Here is a 12,936-nt window from a genome sequence, read left to right as displayed (position 1 = left end):
GCACTTCGCTCACGTTCAGGTCACTGTTGGAGCCCTACGGCAGGAGACCGGGATAAGGCACCTGTAGAAATAAACATCTACAACGTCTTTTGTCTTACACAAGATGACTTCAAGTCTTTGAGGTTCCACAATCAATTTTATGTACTAGATCAAGCTATCTTTATATTTCTTATTAAAAAAAATATGATCCAATTTGTCCACCAACACTTTACGCCACAGCAAAATGTAGTTCTCAAATGTGGAACTATAGTTCATCTTACTTAGGGTATTGGCAGCCAGTCCAGTTTAATATTTCCTTGATTAGAGCTCCAATGTCAGTATCAGAAAGAGATAATAGTAGCAGTGATGGCCAAATAAGTCAAAGGCTGAGCCAACCCTGACCACAAACATGCTTAAATTATTTCCCAGTGATTCTGTCTGGCCTTTCTCCTGTCCTAACCGTCACGATCTGCCTGAGGCGACTCCTAGTCACATGCATGTGTACTGTTTGCAGTAGACACAGGCTGCTGTGGAAGCAGTGGTGGTGGTGATTGGGGGGCGGGGAGTTAACTCACGTGCATAGGATGAGAGCACAGTCTGGGTACAAACTCTGATATTGTAGGCAGCACTGCAGCACTTTGTCATCATTATTCTCAGCCATCAGACTATCTGAGAATGGTAAGAGAGAGGAGGGGGGAGAGAGAGAGAGAGAGAAAAGGAGAGAGAGAGAGAGAGAGAGAGAGATTTTTCAACAAAAAAAAATCGAGCACACAGAAGGCAACCGATAGTCTTTGCAACACAGTGGGTCAGTGGATTAATGAGGATGGGCGTGGCAAAGCATGACATGAAAGTTTAGACTGAGTTATTCATTGCCCACCCACTTTCCAAGAGCTCCATAAGGAATGAATAATTTTCCACTAAGAATGAGCAGAGTACTACTACCACTCACTGGACATTAGGGGGAGTACAGTAATGCACTACTTGTTATTTATTCATTTTTCTTTTAAATGTCTACTGGTAATTATTTTGCCTGGAAATGCTTTTAAATGTACTTTAAATTGTGTGAAGCGTTATCTTGGATATGAAATGCACGATATAAATATAACTGCCTTGCCGAGAGACAAGCCAAGCACTACTGCACACTGCGTGGTACTTTAATCAATAACACTGTAGTATGTTCTCATTCTACAACTAGTAGAATGGGTACGGTTCTGGGCTCTGGTCTTCCTGTGTGGAGATTGCATGTTCTCCCCGTGCCTGCGTGGGTTTTCTCCAGGTATGCCGGTTTCCTCCCACATTCGAAAAACATTTATGGCAGGTTAATGGAACACTCTGAATTGTCCCTTGGTGTGATTGTAAGCGCGAATGGCTTTTCATTTATGTGTACCCTTAGCAACAACTACTAGCTGGCAACAAGGTCAGGGTGTCACCCTGCCTACTGCCCAAAGGCAGCTGGGATAGGCTCCAGCACACCGGCGACCTTTGTGAGGAAAAGCGGACCAGAAAATGGATAGATGAATGGATGGAGTATTCTGGTTTACGAGACCATCACTTCCACATTGCATCTATCCATTTTAACCAAGTATTCTCATGGGGGTGATCTGAAGCCTATCCCAGGTGATTTTGTGAGAGAAGCCAGCCAATCACAGGGTACAAACTGTAAAGACACACAACCATTCACACTCACAACCATGGCGAGGAACATGCAAACTCCACATGGAAGGCCAGAGCTCAGATTCAAACCTTGAACATCATAACTTACAGTGATAATTTTACAGTTTACGATCAGAAAAGTATGAGTCCCATTATGCATTTAGAGAGTCCCAAATTTTGAATTCTGAAATGGTCTACTTATTCAATTGCATATGATAATAACACAAACAACAACATATACATACAATTATAAACAAATGCTGCAAAAATTGAAATAATTCAGGAGCAGGCCTGAGGATTTCGGAAATTCACAGTAACCGTTTTTCAGTTCCGTCGGATTAACCAATGGGAAACTACGGTAACTAATTTTGGGTTCCGTAAACATTCATAATGGAAACCCATTTTTCTATTTTGACTCATATTCATAATCAATAATTCTGAAACTCAAAAGTATAATGTTTCAAGGGTAAATGTTTGAAAACTATCCATGTACAATGAACATGACATCAGCAGCCGTGTACTCCAGGTTTATTCAAAAAAATAAATGGATCAAAATATGGTGTAGTCATATGGCATCATGAATACAGCATACTACAAAATCAGAGTATTTCTTTCCAATCTCACACTACGAAGATTAATTTACTGGTAAGTAAGTATTGATGTGGCTTGGCATTATGTTGAGAGGGGAGAAATTTCATCTGTGCTGTATGTTACACATACAGTACATTTGACAATAAAGTTTGTCCAATCCAATCCAATCCTCGTCCCAAAACGATGCATGTGTAATCTACTATCAATTTGACGAAAGAATCTAACACACGCCATCATTAGTTCTACCAACAGTTAACATTAGCATTACTACACCTTGTGACGAATGTTTTTCTTGATAAAGGTACCATGCTACAACCAGTAAATTATAAAATAACCAATACTGTTTCATAATATTTTTCATAGCGATTAGCCTATAGATCTAATGACCAATTTGCCTCGTAATCGTGCCTCTCGTCGCATCTCGCTCTCACGTTCTGTGCATACGTCACAGGTGAGTTTAGTGATATGCCCTTCGGACGATTCATACGAAAAATCTGACTGGCATTCCCATTTCTTAAATGTCGTAATTAGTTGACATTTGTGAGGTTTTTTTTCGCCGCCATCTCAAACTTTCATCCGCGCGATTCTTCAATTTTCGGACTAAAATAGCAAGCCGCATGCGCACATCACGCTATCTGTTCCGTCACCCCCAACATTGAGAACAAAACAAAACGAAAGTAAATTAGAAGAAACACCCTCACACACCACACCACAAACACCCATACAGACACAGTGAAATCGCGTTTATCACACAGGAGAGACTCGATCGCGTACAGTTAAGTCGTGCGCGGTGACTTTTATGGTTAAACGATTTTTCGGTACCGAAATCGTCAGGCCTGCCGTAGTTTTTTTTGTTTTTGTTGTTGTTGTTTTGACTGAGAAATTTCCTTGCGTCCCAAAAACGCACATTATTTGGAACTGTGCGTCCCGCGGGAAAATTATGTGTCTAGGACGCGGGACGCAGAGGTAACTGCTGGCTGCATAACTGTGAAGCAGATGTGCAAACCATTCACCACCGTGCTGCCCTCAACTTTATAACGCAAACCAATACGTTCTTAATATGTAATTGAGACACAAAAAGTACAATTGAATATGAAATGGCAAATGCAAGTGATTTTATTCAACTCACTGTTACTTGCAGCTGCCTGCTGCATTGACTGCCCCCAAAGGTGACTTTCTCGCCTTTTGAGAGTGTTGTAAATGTAGGAAATGGCAGGACAGGCCAGATGAGCCACAGAATCTGTGAGGCCTTTCCCCTTTTTGAGAGAATCGAGCTCCTGCAGCACCACCCAGGGGATCAGGACAATTGGCAAACCTAAAGCTACAAATACATAAAACTTGGACAAAGTATTTGAGACAACAAAATATTATGCTCGTTCACTCAGAGGCCTTTTTACAATGTAACATAGCATCAAAAGACACATTTAGGGTGAAACGGTGCATTAGGTATGAAAATCACCTCCAAGGCCACAATGTTGAATCTTTTTCACATAATCCAAATTACTGAGCAGAATATTGGTGTCCAGAACAAGGATTACATCTTGCTGAGCAGATTGTTTGCCTGGAAAAAAATGTAAAATTTTCTGAGGTGAAATGAAAACACTTTCAATGTTTAGAGCTACGGTAAATTAAATTGGTCAATTGTTAAATTGTTCCCATCTGTATTGTGTTGAAGAATTTGCCTTACCATGAGAACGATTGATACTCGTCTCTATCCTGAACATCTGCTGAAGCACTTAAGACAAAGAGGGTTGTGTTATGCTTACATCCTCTTTTTTCCCTTGAGCAATTTAACAGCTCCCCGACATGTCTTCTTTCCTGTCCCCCATCTCTGCTGAGTCCCTCAAGGCTGTCAAATTTATTGGGATTTATGCACAGCAGAAGGAAGTCTGGATTTTGTCAACATGCCAAGATCGAACTGCATTGACCTTTCTTTGTTTCAGATTTTTACATAATTGCCCATCCCTCATTAACATACTATGCCTATATAAACGTGAGACTGTATTTTTTGGGGACTTCCTGATGAGATCTGAAACTCTTAGAAGCCCGAAATCGATTCGTATGGTGTTGTGATAAACTGCAGAAAAGAAGACGTGGTGTTGGGTCTTCTTCCACTTTATAGAGAAATAAAAGAACCTGTGTCCAAGGAGGGCCATAAGGAAATGGACATATCCCCTCCACTACAATTGGATAATATATGTTGAGTAAAATGAATTACAACTAAATTCACAAGACATTTTACAATGTGATGGACTAAGTACTAAACCACTGCAAAACAATAAGAACAAAACACTGTTAAAATGTAAATGGTGTCATGTAAATCCGTTTTTTTCTAAAAACATTTCCATATTGTCCCGAGGTGTGATTGTGAGAACAAATGGTTGTTTTATCTATATGTGCCTTGCCACTGGCTGGCAACCAGTTCAGGGTTTACCCCTGCGGAACACAGCTGGGATAGGTTCTAAGACACTTCACAATGTGATGGACTACGTGCCTAGATAATGAATGGACAGATCTTTACTGAATAGACCTGTGAGTGTCAATCTCACATTTTATTCAACAGTGCCAAGGCATGACTTTTAATGTGCGTTGGCATTCCGCCCCAAGTGATATAACTTACAGAGACTATGTGTAGCTCTCTCCTCTGGGGGGTCTATGTCCATACAGGTGAGCTCTCCATAGCACTGCATTACATCCACCTCTAATCTCCTTTCAAACCGGGCAAGGTGAAGCTCTTCTGCCACTTGCATCTAGAGTCAAGGATATTTTGATGGCAAAATAAATAAATAAATACATACATAAAATCACCTCTCATTGCTATTTTAACTCAATTTTCATGTTATAGCTCACCTGCTCACTCGTCTGCTCTGTGGTGACATCGCTTGTCGTGGGAGGGACATTTGACAAAGATGTACCGGTACTCTCAATTTTTCTTACAGTGCGCTCAGTTGTACATGTGGCAGTCCCACTTATAGAGGTAATGTCACACTTGTCACTTGTGTTTACCTCAACAAGCTCTGGTTTAACCTTCTTCGGAATCTTGAAACTGGAAAGTACAGGTGATGGTATTTTGGGCCGGGAAAATGATGACTTTGCAAATTCAAAAGACCCTTTCGCCTTGGTTGAAAGAGAAAACTGTTGTTCTGTGAAGTCTGGAGATGTTTTTGGATCTCGGCTTTCTTTTTCTTTTACCAACAATTCCTGACATGTCTCTTTGATTATCTCTGTTTGCTTGGCCCTTATGGAGTACTTGGAGTGAAGAGAGGTCTGGCTTTGTTCTTTGGTCTTGATTGTCTTGCTCTCATTTCGATTCTTGTGCAATTCTTTATCTTTACTCTTCGGCAAATACTGGCAGTGTTTCCATCGCTCTTCTGAAACATTGCTGGGACTTGTTTGCTGCTTTTTTAATCTTGGCGGGCTCATATGGTGAGCCTTTTCATCCAAACTATATTTTGAGTCTTTTTCTTCTTTCCGACCATCTGTATCTGAATTCTTGATGTTGCGGGATCTTGATGGACACCTTTCCTTTATTTTACCACCACTGGTAACCTTATCTTTTACGGTAATATTAGACTGCACTTTGTGGGGGTAATCAGGGTGGATCAAAAGAGTGGTACTTTTTGACTTATAATGGGCCACACATGCCTGAATCACCTGTCTCTTGCCCGTTTCTTCTCTTGCATGGTGTTTGTATACAGCCTTTTTGATTTGGCGACTTTCCTCTTCAACATGAGAAGTACATTCTCTATGTTTTCTTCAAGTGCAAGAAGAAATGCAATATGATGGTCAAACACTCAATATTGCCACTCCTTTGTAATTAAAGATGCAATCAACAGCAAGATTTTTTTCTAACCTCGAGTGTCGTTTTTCATTGTGTTTGCTCTTGGATCTGTCACTCTTTTGTTGATCTTTGGATGTCTGAAATAAATGTAAAAAAGTATAGCATTTAAACAACACAAAATCGAAAATACATTAACTGGCAAGAATTGTATAATCTTCTGTAATTGATGTCAAATCTAAGGTTTGTTTGCGCAGGTCTTAACTGTTTATTATTTCATCCATCCACTGTTCATCTTTATTAGAGTGAAGTTATACTCTAAAATTTAGTATAAAATGAATAAGATGCATTTTAGAGTCTATAATGCATCTTATTGATTTTATACAGCCTAACAGTAACAGGAGCATACGACATCAATTGCATTATATCAAAGATACGTCTTACCTTCTCTTCTTCTTTGGAGGACCTCTTGCGCTTCCTTTTTCTCGAACTTTCAGACATATTTCTGCCGATGTAATTCCAAGGTCAGACACTATAAAGGTTAGTTCAAAATGACGACTTCAAAACTGTGCATACTGCACTAGAACTCGATGGTACTGTAATCGTAAATTGCATTTTAGGCACGGGACAGTGTTGACTACCCTAACTAACATTTTCTTTGACATTCTTTTCGACAGCGACTCACAAATGGACTCGCACTCGACAAATGGACACGCTGGCTTTCTTTTAACACACATTTTGACATGAGATAGTTAATAGTACCTTAAGTGTTTTAAGGTGGCTCTCCTCTCCGAAGGTAAGCGTTCAATAGTTAATGTTCGCTTTTGGTCTGCTACCAATTGCAACTGAAGTATCGCAGCCGAACGAGCGCTATTGGCTTCTTTGGTTATGTAAACTATTAGCATATATTAAACTATAAGTACAAAACTCGTTTTACTTCGTTAAAATTTGATTTCGTCTTAAATTCGTCATAACTACACTGCCATACCAAATCAGCTGTCTTGTCTACTTCTACTCCATCTTATTATTACTCTGTTGTCGATCCGGTACACCACTGCCTCTATTGGCCGTAGTGGAGAAGTACAGGTAACCGAACAAATTCCAACAGTGAGTTACCTACCGTGTTGATTAAATGTTTTAAATGTAAACGTGCAATCAAAAAGGCCTTAGAAACTCTTGCCTTGATCAGCACAGTTACAGACACATCTGGCTGAATGGGTGAAGAGGCAAACAGAGGGAGTAAACAGCTATCTAACGCCACAACAGAAGGGCGTAGACAGGTGAAGATCAGTGGGAGAGAAGAGCGAGCTTGTGAACATCTTGATTCTTTTTATGTTTTATTTTCTGTTATTTTTTAAAAACAAAGATGGAAATCTGATTTGACTTGGTTGCCCAGGCCGCACCCACTTTATTATGTGTCAAGTCATCATGCACAGTCCAGTTACAAATAATAACCTAATATTTTATATCCAGCTTGGGTTCATAGTTAAATTCTTTGGCCTTCGACTGTCATGTGAAACAGCTGACCAGATTATAATGATAATTACAACATGTTTTACATTGTTTTATTTCATCATTCTCATCCTTTTTTCTAAATATTAAAATGTCTGCAAGTTCTCAATTAATTTTATTGCAGCACAGGAACATTTTTGCCACCCTACTTTATTGTTTGGGCCAGTATTGAAAACATTGTCACATCGTTTTTAGTGACCCTTACTAATCATTAGTAATATCGATAAATCCAGTTTCCTGTTGATGATCACAGGGAGCTGGAGTCAATCCCATCTTTAGGATGAGAAGTGAATGCAATAGTCAGAAATGATCATCTTTGGTTCACACTTTGATTAACATTCATATTCGTATCTCTGGGCAAGTTACACCCTTCAATTGACCTAAGATATATGTTTTGGACTACAGTTACATGTAAAGTATTTATATTTTTAACGTTCGAGTTTCCACTTTGATGAAATAATAAATTGATGAATGTGAACAATGGCTCTGCTGCAATGACTCTTACATACCACATAGTGACACTGTAACTCCATTGAGATATGCTTCCAACCTTGCAATTTATGTCACGATACCATAACCGAACAGACCACTTTTTTATGTTGAACAAAATGTAAAACAAACAAACAAACAAACAAACAAAAACACTCGTATGCTGAAACAAAACCTGAAAAGCGAAGGCCGAATTGTTGGAGTTCGTATTTACACATTTAAAGTGAAACGGTAAAGAGGATGTTAAAAACAAAATCCAGGTTCAATATTGTAGAGGAAAACAAAATGAAAAGCAGCTTAACGACTTTGAAAGTATTCTACTGATGATCTTTGATTTTTAGCATATTAGCTGTCTTGATACAGCTATTGGGGAAAATATGCCTTGGACTAAATGCAATATTTAAAAGCGCTTGTGACACACAATTTCATGTTAAATTGACAACACACTTCATTAGATAATTATCATATTTTTAAAAAGGAAACAATCCAACTCCGGTGGTTCGTGAAGAGTGACAATGTGGTTTGCTGGGCCCAAAGAAGCCACATCTCACGTGATGAAACTCAAATTTTTCTGTGGAGATCAATCAAAATAGTCTTTGCACAACTGCATCTTATTTCTTGACAGAGGTAAAATGAATTGTATACAGAGAGATGTGAGATGGAATTGTTTGGATGAAATCACAATCAATTTCTTTTTTTAATTTAATCTGTGCATGGTCTTTGATACCTTTTGGTTTGAAATGTCATTGTTCACTGCACAATCCTGCTAGGGGACTCTAATGTCCTTACTGATGTAAATACCTAGAAGAGGCTCACTGAAACGTGTGCCCTGTATGATTGGTATCCAGTTTAAACTTAGCCTTTGGAAACCTTTGGACTGGTCATTTTTACCACCAAGCTCAGATATCAAAATATATTGTACAAGAACACTCTCATACAAGTACAAAACAAAAAGTACATTTATTGTTATACAGTCAGCTCCAACTAGGGGATGACATTCATCCATACCTGGTGAACAATTACGCCAGGTATTTGCTTGAAAGGAGACCTGGTCCATTGTTGACCCTGGTCGGAAAAAAGCAGCCTCCTGGCCATGGACGCATAGTCATGCTCTTTTCTATCTCTGCAGTGGCAGGTTTTGAGATTTGTGTAGCCAGATGCTATGTCGCAATAAGCTGTAATTGTAATTTCTACTGCCCGAGTCTAATCACACATTTATTGTCATCACTAGTGCTCTGAGCTGGCATCCATATTCTGAGTCTGATCTGCCCACTACAGTTTGCCAGTCACAGGAACACCTTCAGGCCCAAGCTGTGAAATTCACTGAATTGTGTTGAAATCTGCATTGTTTCCTCCAGCAATGGGAACACAAAGACAGTTGGAGATCACTACATCACCTGCTGCACACCAAAGACTTACCTCTAGCTCATCTGTAACTGATCTCTGCCAGCCTGCCTCATCTGCTGATGCTATTTCATATTTCCCATTCCATCAGTAAAAGAGGCTTTCTGCCATTTGGGTCCGAAACCTGGGTCTGAGTCTTACAAGTTCTCCAGACAAGTGGATTGATTGTACAGATATTTTATCAAAAAGAAGTGGGATGAACTGGAAGTTCTGAAATCACCTTTGAGTTTAAGATGTTATGCGCGTGTGTAATTTCAAATGACATTAATAGATAACTGCCAGTATTTAGCCCTTCTATTTTCATCCTAAACCTGTCTTCAAGCAGTTTTTAGTTTTATCTTTTTGATAAGACATCATAGTGTATATCATTCAGGTCTGTGCTGGGAAAAAAATTCTGCCCAAGGATGGTTGTCAACAGCAGCTGTCACTGACTGAAAAATGTGTGTGTGTGTGTATGTAGGTGGGAGAGGGGTGATAGTGGTGGACTGTGGTCAGCCGGCTGTGATGCCCAGGACCGGCCCGGAAATACAAAATAAATTTGTCGGTGGATTAAAAGTTACCTTTTCCTTAATGCTTCTGATTGGTCTAGTACTTGGGAACGATATCACTGTTTCTTGTTTTTTGGTTGTTGTTGTTTTTAATTTGGGGGGGGGGGGGTTGGTAATCAATTTTGTTGTGGTTGGAGACTCATGTGGTGCCAAAGCTTCAATGTCGTGTATGCAGATAAAGGGCAATGCATTGATCCTTCCATGACCTCTTGTTTTGTAAAAAATATCGTTATTTAAAGCCACTGCTCCTTCATAGTGAGAAGATTTAGTTGAGGAAGTTCTGGCCTCTGAACATGCTACTTGTGGAAAAGGCGGCTTGTGTAACACATCTCAGTTCAGAAGGCTGTCATTTTGTATTAATATCTTCTGCATTATTTTATTTTCAGAGCGAGTTGAAAAACCAATGAAACACGCAGTCTTTGTTCACCTCCTTCTTGTTTTAAATTGACAAATATGTAATAGAATTGTGTGCTTCAAATCTACTAATCAGCCAACCATCTCCATGATCTTGTCCTTCTGTCTGGACGTCCTTCTTGTTTGACACTTGTTGAAACGTTGCCCTCTTTGAAGTTAATTCAACATTTGGCTTCACTCAACAAGCAAACTTGGACAGACAGCAAATGCTTTAGTTGCGTGTCTGTGAATGATCACAAGCCCATGTGTGTGTATGTAATGTTGTATCTGTGGGGAAGGGTCTTTGTGCCACTAATGGCTTACCGAAAGCTAAGTACTGTGTCTAAACAAAATATGACAATACTCCTTTGGCCATTTCGATAATGGGCAACTACTGTATGTGTATCTGCAGATCGTTTCAAAATTTGGACTGCCTGGGTCACAGGAGAGCTATCAGGAAGACATAAATTATGACATGCATGACATTCCAATTAGCACATTTCATCTTTCTACTTTCTACTATCTTACTATGGGGCAGAATGTTAGGTCTACCTGCATAATCCATGTACAAGTACAGTATAATCTAAATGTTTATCAAAATACTAACTTTACAGAAGAAGAAGAAATGTTATCATTGTATAGAATTCAACAAAATTTAGTTTGGTAATATCTCTCATGTAGCAGCTAAGTATTAAAATGCCGGTTAAATAAATAGATACTGTAAATAAAGTGTAGTTACATTTTAACTCAACTCAGCTGTATTTATAGAACAACCAACGCTCGACACAAAGTGCTGTACATGGAGCAAAAATAATTCATACAACAATAAACTTCAATGATGGCTTCTTTTGTCTTCTCGGTGTAGAGGTTGCAGTGGTTACCACTGCACCCGGCCATCAGTGCTTGGACCCGCTCCCTGCCTCATTATTATTGTTGATCACTGCGACTATGACTATCTATTGCAAACTTGATGAGGGTGTTTATTATTTACAAATTGTCAATCTATTTACAAAAATTACAATGCCCCCTTGTCGTCAGAAAGATATCCATATGATGTAACATTTATTATTTTGGTTGCAGTTTGACATACAGTAATCCCTCTTTTATTGCGGTTAATGGGGACCAAAACCACCCGCGATAAACGAAAATCCGCGAAGTAGCGACCAATAAACATATACAGGTAAAAAAAAAAAAAAAAAATTAAGTCCGCAAACAGTCCGCGAGAAGCTGCAAAACAACAGCGAGTCACATAGAGCAACATATACAGTACTGTACTCCATGTATATATATTTTTTAAAAAAATTAATGAATATGTTTGAAAAAATCGGCGATGCACTGAAGCCGCGATAAACGAACCGCGAAATAGCGAGGGATTACTGTACATTTCATGAGCAATTGATTTAAATAGACTTACTTTCCTTGTGATCTCGAACTCAACTTTTGTCAAAAACATATGGAGACAAAAGACACAAAATCATTCACTGTTGATGCTTACTTAATTGCAATGACCCGGTTTTGAGGTACGGTATATTTAAATGAACTTTAGTACATTTATAAACGATTCAGTTCAGGGTGTACCTCGCCTCTCTCCCAAAGTCAGCTGTGATGGGCTCCAGTACACTTGTGACCTTAGTAAGGAATAAGCGGTACAGAGAATGAATGGCTCGATATTCTTACACACATCGTTTTTAATATTATTACCAATATTTGACACAGAAAGGATAAAATACAAATTCATAAAGAATGATGGTGGTGGTATGCAGAATTTATTGATTTTTCTGTGTGATACAAAAAGCAGTTTATATTCTCCACCCACCTGCAATCTGCTGGCAACCAGTTCAGGGTGTCCCCCGCCTACTGCCTGAAGACAGCTGGGAGAGGCTCCAACACCCCCGTGACCCTTGTGAGTATAAAGCGGATTGGAAAATGGATGGATGAAAGGATATTCTCCATCCCATTGTGTCCACCAAATCATGCTCCATCCATGAAAACGATTTACACTGTTTTGTTTCAATAAATATCAAATGGTAAGAGGAATAAATGAAAACAATTTCTTTTTTCATGAATCATCTTGAAAGCTTTGGTTTTATCGAGTGGCACTGGAAATAAAAAGGAAAATAAAAAGTACTTCAGAGCAGCTTACCCAGCAGAAACACACTGATGCTTCAGACTAAGAGTCCCTCATATAACATTAACCTAACAGTCCAAGCGACTATTATGAGTGCTGTTAAAGTCAATAATCTGAATACTTCTTCCACCACGGGAAAAGTGTTAATGGGTCTCCAACAATTGTCTTCAATGGTCTCTCGTGATATTTTATCCAATGTCAGCGACATTGATATTGTTCATTTGCAGTGGCGGGCCGTGCATTTCAACCTTAGGCCTTTAGTGACGTCACATACATGAACACAAAACAGTATCGGCTCGTCAAGCAGCACTTAATTTCAGGAGCATTTAAAACCATCAAGTATACATTCACAATTAAGAGCAGGAAACTAAATTTACAGACATTGTCAAAAATAAAAAGATGATTTAAAATACTAAATAAAATGCCACCCAAATTACGCTGTGTGATCTTAAACAAATCTG

General features: G+C 39.0%; 1 protein-coding gene across 6 annotated transcripts in view; it reads right to left on the bottom strand.

Moving 5' to 3' along the window:
- Positions 1-7,032, bottom strand: part of swt1 (SWT1 RNA endoribonuclease homolog) — a 49,364-nt gene extending 42,332 nt beyond the window's left edge. For 3 of the 6 annotated variants that reach the window (XR_015101475.1, XM_086116632.1, XM_086116630.1), the window contains exons 1-9: positions 6,764-7,032; positions 6,446-6,506; positions 6,077-6,141; positions 5,074-5,977; positions 4,844-4,973; positions 3,911-3,958; positions 3,683-3,784; positions 3,353-3,544; positions 555-648 (exon numbers count right to left, since the gene is read on the bottom strand). Coding sequence is in view for 5 of the 6 variants with exons in the window: in XM_086116632.1 (XP_085972758.1) it covers positions 555-648; positions 3,353-3,544; positions 3,683-3,784; positions 3,911-3,958; positions 4,844-4,973; positions 5,074-5,977; positions 6,077-6,141; positions 6,446-6,506; positions 6,764-6,906 (1,739 nt within the window). In the remaining variant the exon portion in view is untranslated. Of the gene's footprint in view, positions 1-554; positions 649-3,352; positions 3,545-3,682; positions 3,785-3,910; positions 3,959-4,843; positions 4,974-5,073; positions 5,978-6,076; positions 6,142-6,445; positions 6,534-6,763 lie in introns of all 6 variants that reach the window. The other 3 variants (XM_086116633.1, XM_086116631.1, XM_086116635.1) reach the window with 3 other exon arrangements.
- Between the last annotated feature and the right edge of the window lie 5,904 nt (positions 7,033-12,936).

This window comes from Hippocampus guttulatus, chromosome 7 (genome assembly GCF_054856545.1).
Source record: "Hippocampus guttulatus isolate MCC_2025c chromosome 7, RoL_Hgut_1.0, whole genome shotgun sequence".
NCBI classification, from domain to species: domain Eukaryota; kingdom Metazoa; phylum Chordata; class Actinopteri; order Syngnathiformes; family Syngnathidae; genus Hippocampus; species Hippocampus guttulatus.
The sequence above is the reverse complement of the archived record's forward strand: the minus strand, read 5'-3'. Positions and strand labels throughout refer to the sequence as shown.